This window comes from Salvelinus namaycush, unplaced genomic scaffold (assembly GCF_016432855.1).
Source record: "Salvelinus namaycush isolate Seneca unplaced genomic scaffold, SaNama_1.0 Scaffold344, whole genome shotgun sequence".
NCBI lineage: Eukaryota > Metazoa > Chordata > Actinopteri > Salmoniformes > Salmonidae > Salvelinus > Salvelinus namaycush.
Genome location: NW_024060386.1, coordinates 150,001 through 168,947, shown reverse-complemented (window position 1 = coordinate 168,947; position 18,947 = coordinate 150,001). Strand labels below are relative to the sequence as shown.

The 18,947-nt window shown below is 46.4% G+C and overlaps 1 protein-coding gene across 1 annotated transcript in view; it reads right to left on the bottom strand.

Moving 5' to 3' along the window:
* Nucleotides 1-1,044: 1,044 nt before the first annotated feature.
* LOC120040350 (serine/threonine-protein phosphatase 2A 55 kDa regulatory subunit B beta isoform-like) overlaps nucleotides 1,045-18,947 on the bottom strand; it is a 22,549-nt gene continuing 4,646 nt past the window's right edge. Inside the window, exons 2-10 of the mRNA XM_038985538.1 lie at nucleotides 15,003-15,100; nucleotides 14,408-14,573; nucleotides 13,132-13,244; nucleotides 6,180-6,357; nucleotides 4,268-4,432; nucleotides 2,696-2,865; nucleotides 2,257-2,348; nucleotides 2,023-2,146; nucleotides 1,045-1,200 (exon numbers count right to left, since the gene is read on the bottom strand). Coding sequence (XP_038841466.1) covers nucleotides 1,045-1,200; nucleotides 2,023-2,146; nucleotides 2,257-2,348; nucleotides 2,696-2,865; nucleotides 4,268-4,432; nucleotides 6,180-6,357; nucleotides 13,132-13,244; nucleotides 14,408-14,573; nucleotides 15,003-15,100 — 1,262 coding nt within the window. The remainder of the gene's footprint in view (nucleotides 1,201-2,022; nucleotides 2,147-2,256; nucleotides 2,349-2,695; nucleotides 2,866-4,267; nucleotides 4,433-6,179; nucleotides 6,358-13,131; nucleotides 13,245-14,407; nucleotides 14,574-15,002; nucleotides 15,101-18,947) is intronic.

Sequence of the window (18,947 nt, the reverse complement as noted above, 5' to 3'; positions counted from 1 at the left end):
CCTCCTCCCTCATCAACCCCACATACCAAAAAAAGGCACCACAGCTTCAAAAACAGAATCATTGACAAGAAAAAGAGACATCATCACATAAAATAAACACCTGAATGTCAAAGAGGCCTCGTCACATCCTTCACGTTATTATCATGTCAGAAACAGGCCAAAACATCCATACTCTCAGACTGTGTTGCTCCCAATATCCACACTTAGCACACAGGTTTACAGCTGGTACTATGCAAGTGAGGATACTGTTATTCAGTTAGTTGTGTAACAGTCATGTCCATGTCCAGTGACCTCCTGTTTAACCTCCGGACGGGACGGGACAGATGTGGCCTAGTGGCTGGAGAGGACAGGAGATACTTCAGTAACTGCGATAAAGGTCTGTGTTCTATCCATATTCTCCTGTCTTATCTTGTTATGGAAACAAAATGGCGACTGGTGAGACAGAGTGTTCTGCTACGTCTCAGTTGATCTGTGACTCCAGTCCAGTCCAGTCTTACTCTGGTTGCATGACAACGCTCCAACGCTCCTTCACGTGTCACTCAAATGAAAATCTAAAACAGTTAACTGAAGGCCATGGAGAGGCTTGCGCAGGCCAGAGCAGGTGGCTAATTTCATTCCACTCAGGCCTAGAAGAAGCATCTGTCTTCATCCTAACTTTATCCAGGCTGAACACTCTCACATTTGGAGCGGGAATTCCCAAGTGTGTTGTGGAAATTCCCATTCCGGGAATTCCAGCATTCCCTCCAGCCATATCAGACTCACAGCAACAAGGCAGGCAAGAGGAGAGGAGGAGGAGGAACACTTAGTGAAGAGGTAAACAAACATCCATCTCTCTTTCTCTCTCTTTTTCTCCATCCCTCTCCTATTCTGTTTCTGTACCTCTCCTCCATCCCTCTCCTCTTCTGTCTCTGTAGCTCCCCTCCATCCCTCTCCTCTTCTGTCTCTGTAACTCCCCCCCCAGCGCTCTCTCCATCCTCTCAGTCTCCCCCTCCATCTCTTCCCCTGCGTGGGGTCAGGGGTTAGAGGTCAGAAGTAAGCTGACCCCTAGGTGACCTTGTCCTGGAAGATGTAAAGGTTGTTACTGGCTGCCACGGCGATGATGTTTTCCTGTGGGTGCCAGGTGGAGTGGAGGATTTTCTTACTGAAATCCAGACTGTCAACAGTCACCTCGTCTTTACGACGCTTCCCTCCCACACACACCTAGAAAGAAGGAGATGAGAGGAAAGGAGAGGAGGGGTGAGGTGAGGTGGGGAGAGGAAAGGAGGGGAGGGGAAGGAGAGGAGGGGAGAGAAGAGAAGAGAAGAGGAAAGAAGGGGAGAGGAGATGAGAGGTGAGGAGAAGAGGGGGGAGGTGAGGAGATGAGAGGAGAAGAGCGGAGAGGAGGGGGGAGGTTAGGAGGGGAGAGGAGAGGTGAGCAGTAGAGGAGGGGGGAGGTTAGGAGCGGAGAGGAGAGGTGTGGTGAACAGTAGAGGAGATGAGAGGTGAGCAGTAGAGGTGAGGAGGGGAGAGGTGAGGAGAAGAGCGGAGAGGTTTAGGAGGGGAGAGGAGAGGTGAGCAGTAGAGGAGGGGGAGGTGAGGAGGGGAGAGGAGAGGTGAGCAGTAGAGGAGGGGGAGGTGAGGAGGGGAGAGGAGAGACTTCATGAGCACATCCTTGTACACACTGATTGTTAATATTTCCTCCTCTTCAGTTACACACCAAAAAATTCTAAAATTGGACATTTGCCAATCTTCCACAAATATATTAAAACATACCATCAGTGGCCTAGGGTGACCTAGCGACCTGGGCCGCTGCAGCATGGCTTCCAATCCGGCCACTGCTATTTCTCCTCGTCTCTCTCCAGTGTCATAATGACGGGGTCTTATAATATACCTCCTCTATCTTTCACCTCTCTATCCAATAACCATACAAAGACTTACAGAATATACTGTATAGAATATATACATATATTACATACCATCAATCCAAAATAAAAGAGTTTTGGCACATATTTAATATGTAACTGTATAGTGTTACAGTATTACCTTGCGTGGTTGGAGGATGGCCCGGGGTTTGCTGTTCTCTCTGGAAGCCTCCAGAGTCACATCTTTCTTGGTGTTCCGATCAAACATCCTGAAGAAATTATTATATGACCCCGTCATAATGACACTGGAGAGAGACAAGAAGAGATTGTAAGAAGAAGACACATAGAGACAAAGACACAGAGACACACACACACAGACACAGAGACACACACAGACACATAAGATCACACTCACCTGTCTGACCCGTTCCAGACACACTCAAACTTGTCGAAGATGCAGTCGTTCTCGTACAGAGAACACAGCTTACCCCTCAGGTAGTCATGGACCTGGGGACAAACAACAAGATCACTATTGTTACAATGTCACTGATATGAACGATGCAACTACCCTTCTGGAGAGAAAGGTGTCCTCAATTGACCTACAATGTTAATGTTAAATAAAGTTTAGATAAATCAAATCAAATGACATAGACTACAGCCAACCCAATCCCCTGTCTTCCCTACCACTTACTGAACCCTGGATTCATCTCTAAGACTGATACTGACTGTTAGTAAACCCCCCACAGTGACAGGTGATCTCCGGTCTACACTATCTGGTCACAGACAGACATACTGGGAGATCAGATCCAGACACACAGCGTACACACACAGCGTACACACACAGCGTAGACTACCTGGTATGTCTGGACCGGTCTGGTCTCCATGTTGAGGTCCCACACCTTGACCGTCAGGTAGTCCCGTGTCATCAGGAAGCGCCCGCTGTGACTAAACTTGATGTCTGAGATGGAAGAGATGATCTCTGAGAAAAATGAACGAGTGGAGGGGTCCTCTGGCTCATCAAAGACTGAGGGAGGAAGAGATGAATGGTTACACCACAGTAATAACAAGCTATGCATCCACGAGTCTGTTATCAAACCAGGGGGAGCATTCAAGAATTGAATCAATTCTGTGTGTGTTTGTGTGTGTGTGTGTGTGTGTGTGTGTGTGTGTGTGTGTGTGTGTGTGTGTGTGTGTGTGTGTGTGTGTGTGTGTGTGTGTGTGTGTGTTCCTGCCCCCTTGCTATGTTCACACAGGGAGAACAGCTCTGTGTGTCAGTGGGGAGTCTAACGAGGGATGAAAAACGAGCGGATAAAGGGATGAGGGAGAGAGAAAACAAATCAATGTCACGGTGCTGGGCTTACTGGAGTCCTGCTGGATTCACAGGTGGTATTCATCACAGGGCTGTGTGTGTGTGTGTGTGTGTGTGTGTGTGTGTGTGTGTGTGTGTGTGTGTGTGTGTGTGTGTGTGTGTGTGTGTGTGTGTGTGTGTGTGTGTGTGTGTGTGTGTGTGTGTGTGTGTGTGTGTGTGTGTGTGTGTGTGTGTGTCTCAGACATTGGAGAGTGTCCACCTGCCATGCCCCTCTGTCCTGTTCCTGCTGTGGGGGTGTATAATAATGTCCCAAGGGGTGTGTGTGCGGGGGGGGGTCTGTGTGTAGGGGGGGGGGGGGTCTGTGTGCGTGTACGTGTTGTTCCTGAGAGTCAGTGCCTAATGGGGGCCTGTTATACTGCCCTACAAAGACAAAATGCAGTTAACTACGTAATTTTTTTGCTGCAAAATCTGATTTCAAAGTATTTTTCTGTCGACAGACAGCAATTTCTAATCCACTATGATATATTCTGGCTTGTTCTTGTGTCAGGAAAAAAATACACCACATTAAAAATATAATATACCTGGCCATTACAATAGATCAAAGATTTTTGACCAAATTCGTAGTTACTGCGTTTTGCCTTTGTAGAGCAGGTTTAGGTTTAGGGTTAAGTCTAAGTCTAGGGTTAAGTCTAGGGTTAAGTCTAGGTCTAGGGTTAAGTCTAGGGTTAAGTCTAGGTCTAGGGTTAAGTCTAGGTCTAGAGTTAAGTCTAGGTCTAGGGTTAAGTCTAGGTCTAGGGTTAGGTCTAGGGTTTGGTCTAGTGTTAAGTCTAGGTCTAGGGTTAGGTCTAGGGTTAAGTCTAGGGTTAAGCCTAGGGTTAGGTTTAGGGTTAGGTTTTGTGGTTAGGGTTAACATTAGGGTAAGAGTACGGGTTAGAGGGGAAAAAACTGAATTGTGTGTCCCCACAAGGTTAGCTGTACAAAGCTGTGTGTGTGTGTGTGTGTGTGTGTGTGTGTGTGTGTGTGTGTGTGTGTGTGTGTGTGTGTGTGTGTGTGTGTGTGTGTGTGTGTGTGTGTTTGAATACGTGTGTCTGTGTGTATGCCTGTTCCCAGTACTCACACTTGCAGTGTGTGTCGCAGAGCGCCTGTTTCCTCATGTCACAGAGTCGTACTGACCCTCTACTGCTGCTGTAAGCCAAGGTGTTGCACTGCTGAGGATGGAACTCTGCTGCTGTAATCACCTCTGTCAGATCCTCCATGTTACACGGCTTAATGTCCACAATGTCTGGGGAGGGGCATGCTCAGGGACAAGTAACAGTTCAGCTAAATGGTGTTCAAGACAAGACAGACGAACAGAATACAGGCTTAGCACTTGTTCCTAGGTTATTTGAAGCAGCAGTCGGTAACCTAGAAATGTTGTACGATCGTGGCCAAACGTTTTGAGAACGACACAAATATACATTTTCACAAAGTTTGCTGCTTCAGTGTCTTTAGACATTTTTGTCAGATGTTACTATGGAATACTGAAGTATAATTACAAGCATTTCATAAGTGTCAAAAGCTTTTATTGACAATTGCATGAAGTTGATGCAGAGTCAATATTTGCAGTGTTGACCCTTCTTTTCAAGACCTCTGCAATCCGCCCTGACATGCTGTCAATTAACTTCTGGGCCACATCCTGACTGATGGCAGCCCATTCTTGCATAATCAATGCTTGGAGTTTGTCAGAATTTGTGGGTTTTGTTTGTCCACCCGCCTCTTGAGGATTGACCACAAGTTGTCAATGGGATTAAGCTCTGGGGAGTTTCCTGGCCATGGACCCAAAATATCGATGTTTTGTTCCCCGAGCCACTTAGTTATCACTTTTGCCTTATGGCAAGGTGCTCCATCATGCTGGAAAAGGCATTGTTCGTCACCAAACTGTTCCTGTATGGTTGGAAGAAGTTGCTCTCAGTGGATGTGTTGGTACCATTCTTTATTCATGGCTGTGTTCTTAGGCAAAATTGTGAGTGAGCCCACTCCCTTGGCTGAGAAGCAACACCACACATGAATGGTCTCAGGATGCTTTACTGTTGGCATGACACAGGACTGATGGTAGCGCTCACCTTGTCTTCTCCGGACAAGCTTTTTTCCGGATTCCCCAAACAATCGGAAAGGGGATTCATCAGAGAAAATGACTTTAACCCAGTCCTCAGCAGTCCAATCCCTGTACCTTTTGCAGAATATCAGTCTGTCCCTGATGTTTTTCCTGGAGAGAAGTGGCTTCTTTGCTGCCCTTCTTGACACCAGGCCATCCTCCAAAAGTCTTCGCCTCACTGTGCGTGCAGATGCACTCACACCTGCCTGCTGCCATTCCTGAGCAAGCTCTGTACTGGTGGTGCCCCGATCCCGCAGCTGAATCAATTTTAGGAGACGGCCCTGGCGCTTGCTGGACTTCCTTGGGCGCCCTGTAGCCTTCTTCACAACAGTTGAATAATTTTCCTTGAAGTTCTTGATGATCCGATAAATGGTTGATTTAGGTGCAATCTTATTGGCAGCAATATCCTTGCCTGTGAAGCCCTTTTTGTGCAAAGCAATGATGACGGCATGTGTTTCCTTGCAGGTAACCATGGTTGACAGAGGAAGAACAATGATTCCAAGCACCACCCTCCTTTTGAAGCTTCCAGTCTGTTATTCGAACTCAATCAGCATGACAGAGTGATCTCCAGCCTTGTCCTCGTCAACACTCACACCTGTGTTAACGAGAGAATCACTGACATGATGTCAGCTGGTCCTTTTGTGGCAGGGCTGAAATGCAGATGAAATGTTTTTTGGGGGGATTCAGTTCATTTGTATGGCAAAGAGGGACTTTGAAATTAGTTGCAATTCACCTGATCACTATATACAAATTACCATCATACAAACTGAGGCAGCAGACTTTGTGAAAATTAATATTTGTGTCATTCTCAAAACTTTTGGCCACGACTGTAGACAGATAAACTATGACAGAGGGTATGTTAGTATGGGGTTAAGGGGTAAAGGTGAAAGGATACTGAAGCTCTGGTCAGTGATCTCCAGGTTCCACAGGTTGACCCTGAGGTCGTCCGTGGAGATGTAGGTCTGGAGGTCAGAGTTCACGGAGATGGAGTTGATGTGGTAGGTGTGGGCGTTACTGAACACACGCCGCGCTGTCGCCTCCACCATCAGATCTGAGTTCTGGAGGACAGGCACCTGGCAGGGAGGGAGCACATCTTTTCACATCACATGACTGACTCTGTGACCTCAGGAATATATCACTTAAATATCATCAAACTTAATTGTATCACAGATCATAGAATCTAAGACTGCGAGAGCATTCACAGATTGACTATGAATACCTTGAGGGCTCTTTCTATTTCAGTACACCGTGAATGCCTGCTTCTATACAGCCATTCAGTCTCTGCTACACACGTACACATCTTTCCATATGACTTCATGTACTGTATGTCGCCACTTTAATGTAGTGGTAGACAGCACAGCAGCAGGCCTAGTGAACTGGTGTTAGGACTGAGGATCCATAGCAGCAGGCCTAGTGAGCTGGTGTTAGGACTGAGGATCCATAGCAGCAGGCCTAGTGAGCTGGTGTTAGGACTGAGGAGCCATAGCAGTAGGCCTAGTGCGCTGGTGTTAGGACTGAGGAGCCAGGGAGGGCCTAGTGAGCTGGTGTTAGGACTGAGGAGCCAGGGAGGGCCTAGTGAGCTGGTGTTAGGACTGAGGAGCCAGGGAGGGCCTAGTGAGCTGGTGTTAGGACTGAGGAGCCAGGGAGGGCCTAGTGAGCTGGTGTTAGGACTGAGGAGCCAGGGAGGGCCTAGTGAGCTGGTGTTAGGACTGAGGAGCCAGGGAGGGCCTAGTGAGCTGGTGTTAGGACTGAGGAGCCAGGGAGGGCCTAGTGAGCTGGTGTTAGGACTGAGGAGCCATAGCAGTAGGCCTAGTGAGCTGGTGTTAGGACTGAGGAGCCAGGGAGGGCCTAGTGAGCTGGTGTTAGGACTGAGGAGCCAGGGAGGGCCTAGTGAGCTTGTGTTAGGACTGAGGAGCCAGGGAGGGCCTAGTGAGCTGGTGTTAGGACTGAGGAGCCAGGGAGGGCCTAGTGAGCTGGTGTTAGGACTGAGGAGCCAGGGAGGGCCTAGTGAGCTGGTGTTAGGACTGAGGAGCCAGGGAGGGCCTAGTGAGCTGGTGTTAGGACTGAGGAGCCAGGGAGGGCCTAGTGAGCTGGTGTTAGGACTGAGGAGCCAGGGAGGGCCTAGTGAGCTGGTGTTAGGACTGAGGAGCCAGGGAGGGCCTAGTGAGCTTGTGTTAAGACTGAGGAGCCAGGGAGGGCCTAGTGAGCTGGTGTTAGGACTGAGGAGCCAGGGAGGGCCTAGTGAGCTGGTGTTAGGACTGAGGAGCCAGGGAGGGCCTAGTGAGCTGGTGTTAGGACTGAGGAGCCAAGGAGGGCCTAGTGAGCTGGTGTTAGGACTGAGGAGCCAGGGAGGGCCTAGTGAGCTGGTGTTAGGACTGAGGAGCCAGGGAGGGCCTAGTGAGCTGGTGTTAGGACTGAGGAGCCAGGGAGGGCCTAGTGAGCTGGTGTTAGGACTGAGGAGCCAGGGAGGGCCTAGTGAGCTGGTGTTAGGACTGAGGAGCAAGGGAGGGCCTAGTGAGCTGGTGTTAGGACTGAGGAGCCAGGGAGGGCCTAGTGAGCTGGTGTTAGGACTGAGGAGCCAGGGAGGGCCTAGTGAGCTGGTGTTAGGACTGAGGAGCCAGGGAGGGCCTAGTGAGCTGGTGTTAGGACTGAGGAGCCAGGGAGGGCCTAGTGAGCTTGTGTTAGGACTGAGGAGCCAGGGAGGGCCTAGTGAGCTGGTGTTAGGACTGAGGAGCCAGGGAGGGCCTAGTGAGCTGGTGTTAGGACTGAGGAGCCAGGGAGGGCCTAGTGAGCTGGTGTTAGGACTGAGGAGCCAGGGAGGGCCTAGTGAGCTGGTGTTAGGACTGAGGAGCCAGGGAGGGCCTAGTGAGCTGGTGTTAGGACTGAGGAGCCAGGGAGGGCCTAGTGAGCTGGTGTTAGGACTGAGGAGCCAGGGAGGGCCTAGTGAGCTGGTGTTAGGACTGAGGAGCCAGGGAGGGCCTAGTGAGCTGGTGTTAGGACTGAGGAGCCAGGGAGGGCCTAGTGAGCTGGTGTTAGGACTGAGGAGCCAGGGAGGGCCTAGTGAGCTGGTGTTAGGACTGAGGAGCCAAGGAGGGCCTGCAGAGGAACCACACTCACATTACACTGCATTCTCCCCCCATGCCTTTCAACCTCGGTAACAGCCACACTCTACTATTCCCAACTTCCCAACAGACTGTGGAGACACACAGATGTCATCCATTATGGTATATGACATACAGTACAGTAGAAGATAGGAGTGAAGAGAGAAGAGAGAGAGACAGAGAGACAGAGAGCGAGGAAGAGAGCGAGAGAGAAAAGGGAAACCAGTGAAGAACAAACACTATTATAAATACAATCCATATTTATGTTTATTTATTTTCCCTTTTGTACTTTAACAATTTGCACATCATAGATATATGACATTTGAAATGTCTCTATAATGTTTACTGTTCTTTTTTTTCTTTTTTTTCAATTTTATTTATTGTCTATTTAACTTGCTTTGGCAATGTTAAAATATGTTTCCCATGCCAATAAAGCCCTTTAAATTGAATTGAATTGAGAGACAGAGAGACAGAGAGACAGAGAGAGAGAGAGGCCATTAATAGATGCATGCCAACACGTCTGCCATGCTGATCCTTAACACTGGGGACCCTCAGGGGTGTGTACTTAGTCCCCTTCTGTACTCCCTGTTCACCCACGACTGCGTGGCCAAACATGACTCCAACACCATCATTAAGTTTGCTGACGACACAACAGTGGTAGGCCTGATCACCGATAATGATGAGACGGCCTATAGGGAGGAGGTCAGAGCCCTGGCAGTGTGGTGCCAGGATACCAACCTCTCCCTCAATGTGAGCAAGACAAAGGAGCTGATCGTGGACTACAGGAAAAGGCGGGCTGAACAGGCCCCCATTAACATCGACGGGGCTGTAGTGGAGCAGGTCGAGAGTTTCAAGTTCCTTGGTGTCCACATCACCAACAAACTATCATGGTCCAAGCACACCAAGACAGTCCTGAAGAGGGCACGACAAAACATATTCCCCCTCAGGAGACTGAAAAGATTTGGCATGGGTCCCCAGATCCTCAAAAGGTTCTACAGCTGCACCATCGAGAGCATCCTGACTGGTTGCATCACCGCTTGGTATGGCAACTGCTTGGCATCTGACCGTAAGGCGCTACAGAGGGTAATGCGAATGGCCCAGTACATCATTGGGGCCAAGCTTCATGCCATCCAGGACCTACATAATAGGTGGTGTCAGAGGAAAGCTCTTAAATTGTCAGAGACTCCAGTCACCCAAGTTATAGACTGTTCTCTGCTACCGCACGGTAAGCTGTACCGGAGCGCCAAGTCTAGGACCAAAAGGCTCCTCTACGGCTTCTGTCCCCAAGCCATAAGACTGCTGAACAATTAATAAAATCACCACCAGACAATTTACATTGACCACCCCTCCCCTTTGTACACTGCTGCTATTCGCTGTTTATTATCTATGCATAGTCACTTCACCCCTACCTACATGTACAAATTACCTCAACTAACCTGTACCCCCGCACACTGACTCGGTACCAGTTGTCACGTCCTGACCATAGAAAGCTTTTATTTTCTATGGTAGAGTAGGTCAGGGCGTGACTGGGGGGTTGTTCTAGTTTATATTTTCTATGTGGGGTTCTAGGTTTATTTTCTATGTTGGTGATTTGTATGATTCCCAATTGGAGGCAGCTGGTTATCGTTGTCTCTAATTGGGGATCATACTTATGTCGTGTCTTTGGCTATGCCGGATTAAGTGATATGACATGCTATTCTATAAAATCCTTTCTCTGTAATTAATATTACCTGATTGAGCTAATCATGTAAATGTAATTAACTAGAAAGTCGGGGCACCACTAAATAATATTTATAGAGCAGTTATCTTCCGAATAAACTCTTAAAGACTTAGTAATCTTTTGCATCAATAGCAGTCAATATTTAATCCTTTATTCAGTCTCATCTGAAAGTTGCAAATTCTTGGTTATCTTCACGAACCCTGGCTAACAAGTTGAATCAGCAATACAAAAGTGGGTTTAATTATTTATTTACTAAATACCTAACTAATCACACAGAGTTACATATACACAGAATGAATCATACCTTGATTACAAATGATGTCATATAGGAAAATGTCCCTAGCGAACGGAACAGATATGACAGCTGGTTACACAAAGGAAAGGGGGTTGGGTTTGAGTGAACGAGCGGGAAAACTGAAGAACAAAGGGAGAAGCGATGTCTCTATCGGGCCGTAGGCAGCTACTCTATCGTACATACAGAATCTTATGCATTCTAAATTACTGCCCATTTGTAAAAGGAAAATGCAATCAATATTTACTCTGAGCTGCGCTTCAATAGGTTGGTGGTAGATGGAAGGCCGTGTTGCCCGACAGAGTCCTTTGTCCTTTGAAGAGTGTCTCTGGTGGTGAACGGGAAACACTGTAGTGTCGTCGTTGTGTGGTAAACGGGATACTCTGTCCGTCCTTTCCTAGCCCACGTTTACAAAGGCCGCTGCTAACTCAACGGCTAGGAGGTATCACTTCTGTAGCGAATAAGAGTTAAAAGTTCATACCATTCGCAACCAAAGCTCACGCTGAGGTTGGCTTCGTTCTGTAGTTATTATCTGAATCCTTCTGACATCGGACCGTTGTCCTAATGTACCCGGAACAGGAGGTTACATTTTCGTCAAGGGCTTATATAGTGGAGGGAGAGAAGGGTGTGTTTCATAGTTTATAACCCATGTCTCTTCACAGGGGCGGGCCACTGATTGAGCAGAGCTCTAATCTTATGAAAACCCAATTCTCTCATTTGGAAGCTAAAATTACATTTAATCTTTTCACAAATAGTTTAAATTGCACAACAATTCCATGTGAATCTGATAACTATAATGTGTAGACTTTCGCAGATACAGTTTATGTCGTTCTGTCATCAGTCATAATGTCTCAGATGGCAACCGAACTGACATCATATTCATTAAGTACCAACGCATATTTTCAACTGGTTCTATTACCGAAATATGGTTCCTTTCCCTCCACTTGTTTGATGTTCCCAGACTCTCTATGTTTAACAAAGGCTATTCAAGTGTCCTTCAGTAGAGTCAGAGAGAGAGGGAAGGGAGAAAGGTATTTATGGGGGGGTGTCATAAACCTTACCCACAGGCCAACGTCATGACACTTAAATAGCATTTATTCCACCTGTGGGTTATGGGATATTGTTTATGTTTAGTTGCCTGTTAGCACTGTATTGTCGTCACGGTTCTTAATTCTTTATTGTTTTGGTTTTTCTAAGTTTCACTTTCTCTAATAAAATATGTGGAACTCTACGTACTCTGCGCCTTGGTCCGACCATTATTACGAACAACGTGACACCGGTGCCCCCTGTATATAGCCTCTTTATTGTTATTCTTATTGTGTTACTTTTTATTCTTTTTTTTAACTTTAGTCTACTTGGTAAATATTTTCTTAACTCTTCTTGAAATGCACTGTTGGTTAAGGGCTTGTACGTAAGCATTTCACGGTAAGGTCTACACGTTGTATTCGGCGCATGTGACAAATAAAGTTTGATTTGAGATCTGTCATATAAATGATTCTCCATACCAGAGTATTGAAAAACGGATTCTTCTCTCAGTGATAAGGAGCGAATGTACCATGAGAAATAGACCTGTACTGAGAGAAATGAGCTGCATATTCAATGGCAATGTGCAAAGTCATTTGGAATAGCCAAACTTCTATGAGTTAATTTGGAAGAGTAATATCGTATATTGCCGGAAGACTGAAACACAAGCATTTGTTTATATATCCTCGTTCATAAAGTATTCATGTCAGTGATATCAAACAACATCCTTCTCATCTTGGGACCCCTCGGGACACCGATATATTAACTCTTATGACCTGGTATTATTCTGTCCTTATAAAATACTGTGTGTGTGTGTGTCTGTGTGTAACTCTTATGACCTGGTATTATTCTGTCCTTATGAGATACTGTGTGTGTGTGTGTGTGTGTGTAACTCTTATGACCTGGTATTATTCTGTCCTTATAAAATACTGTGTGTGTGTTTCTGTGTGTAACTCTTATGACCTGGTATTATTCTGTCCTTATGAGATACTGTGTGTGTGTGTGTGTGTGTCTGTCTGTGTGTAACTCTTATGACCTGGTATTATTCGGTCCTTATGAGATACTGTGTGTGTGTGTGTGTGTGTGTGTGTGTGTGTCTGTCTGTGTGTAACTCTTATGACCTGGTATTATTCGGTCCTTATGAGATACTGTGTGTGTGTGTGTGTCTGTGTGTAACTCTTATGACCTGGTATTATTCTGTCCTTATGAGATACTGTGTGTGTGTGTGTGTGTGTGTGTGTGTGTGTGTGTGTGTGTGTCTGTGTGTAACTCGTATGACCTGGTATTATTCTGTCCTTATGAGATACTGTGTGTGTGTGTGTGTGTGTCTGTGTGTAACTCGTATGACCTGGTATTATTCTGTCCTTATGAGATACTGTGTGTGTGTGTCTGTGTGTAACTCTTATGACCTGGTATTATTCTGTCCTTATGAGATACTGTGTGTGTGTGTGTCTGTGTGTAACTCGTATGACCTGGTATTATTCTGTCCTTATGAGATACTGTGTGTGTGTGTGTGTGTGTCTGTGTGTAACTCTTATGACCTGGTATTATTCTGTCCTTATGAGATACTGTGTGTGTGTGTGTGTGTGTCTGTGTGTAACTCGTATGACCTGGTATTATTCTGTCCTTATGAGATACTGTGTGTGTGTGTCTGTGTGCGTGTGTGTGCGTCTGTACGTGTTTTTGCGCGCGCGTCTGTGTGTGTTCTCACCCGTAATGAGGTAATTGTGGATGGGTGTCTGATTCGTCCGTCTTCATCCTTCAGGTTGTATCCCTCTGGTCGTCTGTCTCTCTCACGAATCTTCCAGAGCTTCACTGTCTTATCTATACACACACACACACACACACACACGCACGCACGCACGCACGCACGCACACACACACACACGTACACCGAACACAAAGGGAGAGACCGAAACAGAGAGAAAAAAAGAGAGAGAACGAGAGAATGTAAGAGAGAGAGAATGAAAGAGAGAGAAAGGGAGAGGGAGAGATAATAAAGAGAGAGTATTAAACTCCATGCTACCGTGAGTGTGGGTGGTGTGAGCTGCGTCTGCTGTTCAATCTGTCACAGTGATGGACTGATGCCAGCCTGGATGGTGTTGCCTATGACAGTGGTCATAGAGATGACATAGTGATGTTATAACTGTTGTCATAAGGAGGATCAGAAACAAGTCCATGGGTTAATCAGTAGAACCAGGTGTACTGTAGGTAACCTGTAAATAATGGTTCAGGCAGATACATACTGTATATTGTACACCTGCTCTAACCAGGTGAATCCAGGTCAAAGGTATTGATGTCACAATTAATGTAGATAAAGGGGAGGAGACACGTTAAAGAAGGATTTTTAAGCCTTAAGGCAATTGAGACGTGGATTGTGTATGTGTGCCATTCAGAGGGTCAATAGGCAAGACAATGGTTTAATGCCTTTGAAGGGGTATGGTAGTAGGTGCCAGGCGCACTGGTTTGAGTGTGTCAAGAACTGCAAAGCTGCTGGGTTTTTCACGCTCAATAGTTTCAGTGTGTATCAAGAATGATCCACCACCCAAAGGACATCCAGCCAACTTGACACAACTGTGGGAAGCATTGGAGTCAACATTGCCCAGCATCCCTGTGGAACGCTTTCGACATCTTGTAGTCCATGCCCTGATGAATTGAGGCGGTTCTGAGGGCAGAAGTGTGTGTGGGGGGAGGTGCAACTCAATATTAGGAAGGTGTTCTTAATGTTTTGTTCATTGCCTCTAGCCTATTAGATATGTGTGTGTTCTGCTTGACTGAGCCAAAGCCACCAGCAGAATCCTTGCCGATTGAGAGCTTCACGCATGGATGCAACAGCAGAACACACACACTCATGCACGGACACCCACGTATGAATAGACACACACAGCAGGGCCACACGACCAGATGGAGCTCCTCTGGCTATGGTTCCACTGCTTCTAACTCCTATACACACACACACACACACGCACACACACACACACACTCACCGTTGGTGGAGAGGAGGAAGTAGGCAGAGTTCTGCTGCGGCAGCCATCTGATCTTGTTGATCTTCTCTTCTACCTCCAGACTCTTCAGATAGTCAAACTCTGGATCATGACTCTGGAACGTACTGTACACATTATACTCCCCTCGCTTCTGGGGCTCGCTTTTAGTCTGGGGTGGAGAGGGAGGGGGAGAGAGAGAGGGAGAGAAAGACCGAGGAAAGAGAGAGAGAGCGAGAGAGAGAGAGAGAGAGAGAGAGAGAGAGAGAGAGAGAGAGAGAGAGATAGGGAGGGAGAGAAAGAGGGAGAGAGAGAGATAGGGAGGGAGAGAAAGAGGGAGAGAGGAGAGGGAGAGAGAGCAGAGGAACACACAGGTTGGTTTGAAGGTACCGTAAATAAAATAATCCCCTCGCCGCTGGGGCTGACTCTTAGTTTGGAAGGAGAGAGGAGGAGGGCAGAAGAGAGAGGGGGAGAGAAACACAGCTTAGACATGTTATACTCTCTGGGGAGAGGGAGGTGGGAGACAGAGATGAGGGGAAGGAGGGAGAGAGATACAAAGGTAAAGAGAGAGAAAGAAAGAGAGAGAGTGTGTGTTTCTTACCCCCTGTTCTCTCTGGAAGACCACCACTCTTCCTCCTTTGTCCCCTGTGGCCAGCAGCTCCCCCGAAGGGTTAAACTCCACCGTGGAGATGATGTCAGCTAATACAAAACACATACACAGTTAATATTACCAGCTATATTGTGAATAATGTACCACAGGGATAATGTACCACAGGGATAATGTACCACAAGGATAATGTACCACATGGATAATGTATCACATAGATAATGTATCACATAGATAATGTACTATGGGGATAATGTACCACAGGGATAATGTACCACAGGGATAATGTATCACATAGATAATGTACTATGTGGATAATGTACCACAGGGATAATGTACCACATGGATAATGTATCACATAGATAATGTATCACATAGATAATGTACTATGGGGATAATGTACCACAGGGATAATGTAACACGTGGATAATGTACTACTGGGATAATGTACATCAGGGATAATGTACCACAGGGATAATGCAACATGTGGATAATGTAACACGTGGATAATGTACTACGGGGATAATGTACAGCAGGGATAATGTACCGCGGGGATAATGCAACACATGGATAATGTATCACATGGATAATGTACTACGGGGATAATGTACCACAGGGATAATGTACCACAGGAATAAAGTAACACAGATATATTTTCACACAGAGATTAAAGTTAGCTGCACAGAGACACAAGCATTTGCTACATCTTAAAATAATATTTTATTTGAAAACTCATTTTCACCCATTTTCCATTTACCAAAAATATAATTAAACCTGAAAGCTTCAGCTTGCCTTATAGCTTAACATATTTTAGAGCAGAATATCTAGGAAACATATCTAACCCAGATAAAAGGAGAAATATAGGTAAAAGATGTGGGTTAAACGACGGTCTGAAACCGATTGTGTTATTTCATCTAATTCACCCCAATCATCAGACTAAAATATTCTGGCCATTAGCCAGTTGATTAACTTAACAATCCTCACACAATCAGTAACTCATCAGAATCTCATCAGAATCTCATCAGTTCTGTAGTAGATTTAAAGCATACTATCATCACACGATCAGTGCAATTGTTTTCCTCTCTACATGAATTAAGCAGCTCCTATCCGCCACAGGAGTCACAGTGGTGAAGTAGTCCCTAATGGACCTAGACGTTTTCCTCTCAAGTCATTAGTACATGAAACCAGACATCTTCGATCCACAGACACAGAGAGATTATATGGACACTACTTTATGACAGAATTCAACTGATGCACACATCCAAGTCACATAGTTTCACAGCCAAGCTCATAGACACCAGTTCAGTGCATTTGTCTCCTCAGCCACTGGAAGGAGCTAAACCCAATACATCTCTCACATCAAGCTTCTGGGTTTCTAGACTGTAACACAGACAGACGACCTTTGAGATTCCTCCTCCTCTCCTCCTGAAACACATGCATCTGATCTGCCTGGATTTAGGATAGACTACAGCTCACTAAAAAACCTAGAGATGGATACGTCTCTCAACATCCAACTGGTTTGTTCCCGACGGCTCTAACGAAACAAATACGCAAACCAAGACTGAGAGCGAAGGGAGAGCTGTATTTAGCTGTACATGTACGCACACACACACAAGAGGAGGCTGGTAGAAGGCGCTATAGAAAGAAAGAATGAAAGAAAGAATGAAAGGCACATTGGGGCCGGGGCTCAGTGAGAGTGAGAGTGAGAGAGATTACATATAGATTACATGTCATCCCAGTTTAAATATTAAGGTCACTGTTCCGATGGGTAAATTTAAAGGGACAAAAATCTCTGTCAATCCAGTAGGATGCCTCCATGTCACAGAGAAAAGGTCATGTTGCTATCCCAGCTCCCTGCCTCCATGTCACAGAGAAAAGGTCATGTAGCTATCCCAGCTCCCTGCCTCCATGTCACAGAGAAAAGGTAATGTAGCTAGCCCAGCTCCCTGCCTCCATGTCACAGAGAAAAGGTCATGTAGCTATCCCAGCTCCCTGCCTCCATGTCACAGAGAAAAGGTAATGTAGCTAGCCCAGCTCCCTGCCTCCATGTCACAGAGAAAAGGTCATGTAGCTATCCCAGCTCCCTGCCTCCATGTCACAGAGAAAAGGTCATGTAGCTATCCCAGCTCCCTGCCTCCATGTCACAGAGAAAAGGTAATGTAGCTATCCCAGCTCCCTGCCTCCATGTCACAGAGAAAAGGTCATGTTGCTATCCCAGCTCCCTGCCTCCATGTCACAGAGAAAAGGTCATGTAGCTATCCCAGCTCCCTGCCTCCATGTCACAGAGAAAAGGTCATGTTGCTATCCCAGCTCCCTGCCTCCATGTCACAGAGAAAAGGTCATGTAGCTATCCCAGCTCCCTGCCTCCATGTCACAGAGAAAAGGTAATGTAGCTATCCCAGCTCCTTGCCTCCATGTCACAGAGAAAAGGTCATGTAGCTATCCCAGCTCCCTGCCTCCATGTCACAGAGAAAAGGTCATGTTGCTATCCCAGCTCCCTGCCTCCATGTCACAGAGAAAAGGTCATGTAGCTATCCCAGCTCCCTGCCTCCGTGTCACAGAGAAAAGGTCATGTAGCTATCCCAGCTCCCTGCCTCCGTGTCACAGAGAAAAGGTCATGTAGCTATCCCAGCTCCCTGCCTCCATGTCACAAGAAAAGGTCATGTAGCTATCCCAGCTCCCTGCCTCCATGTCACAGAGAAAAGGTCATGTTGCTATCCCAGCTCCCTGCCTCCATGTCACAGAGAAAAGGTCATGTTGCTATCCCAGCTCCCTGCCTCCATGTCACAGAGAAAAGGTCATGTAGCTATCCCAGCTCCCTGCCTCCATGTCACAGAGAAAAGGTCATGTAGCTATCCCAGCTCCCTGCCTCCATGTCACAAGAAAAGGTCATGTTGCTATCCCAGCTCCCTGCCTCCATGTCACAGAGAAAAGATCATGTTGCTATCCCAGCTCCCTGCCTCCATGTCACAGAGAAAAGGTCATGTTGCTATCCCAGCTCCCTGCCTCCATGTCACAGAGAAAAGGTCATGTTGCTATCCCAGCTCCCTGCCTCCATGTCACAGAGAAAAGGTCATGTAGCTATCCCAGCTCCCTGCCTCCGTGTCACAGAGAAAAGGTCATGTAGCTATCCCAGCTCCCTGCCTCCATGTCACAGAGAAAAGGTCATGTTGCTATCCCAGCTCCCTGCCTCCATGTCACAGAGAAAAGGTCATGTTGCTATCACTATGGTGGATGTCTATAGTGTGGTTTCTATCACTATGGTGGATGTCTATAGTGTGGTTTCTATAACTATGGTGGAGGTCTATAGTGTGGTTTCTATCACTACGCTGGATGTCTATAGTGTGGTTTCTATCACTATGGTGGATGTCTATAGTGTGGTTTCTATCTCTATGGTGGATGTCTATAATGTGGTCTCTAGCACTACGGTGGATGTCTATAGTGTGGTTTCTATCACTACGGTGGATGTCTATAGTGTGGTTTCTAACACTATGGTGGATGTCTATAGTGTGGTTTCTAACACTACGGTGGATGTCTATAGTGTGGTTTCTAACACTACGGTGGATGTCTATAGTGTGGTTTCTATCACTATGGTGGATGTCTATAGTGTGGTTTCTAACACTATGGTGGATGTCTATAGTGTGGTTTCTAACACTACAGTGGATGTCTATAGTGTGGTTTCTATCACTACAGTGGATGTCTATAGTGTGGTTTCTAACACTATGGTGGATGTCTATAGTGTGGTTTCTAACACTACAGTGGATGTCTATAGTGTGGTTTCTATCACTACGGTGGATGTCTATAGTGTGGTTTCTAACACTACGGTGGATGTCTATAGTGTGGTTTCTATCACTATGGTGGATGTCTATAGTGTGGTTTCTAACACTACGGTGGATGTCTATAGTGTGGTTTCTAACACTACGGTGGATGTCTATAATG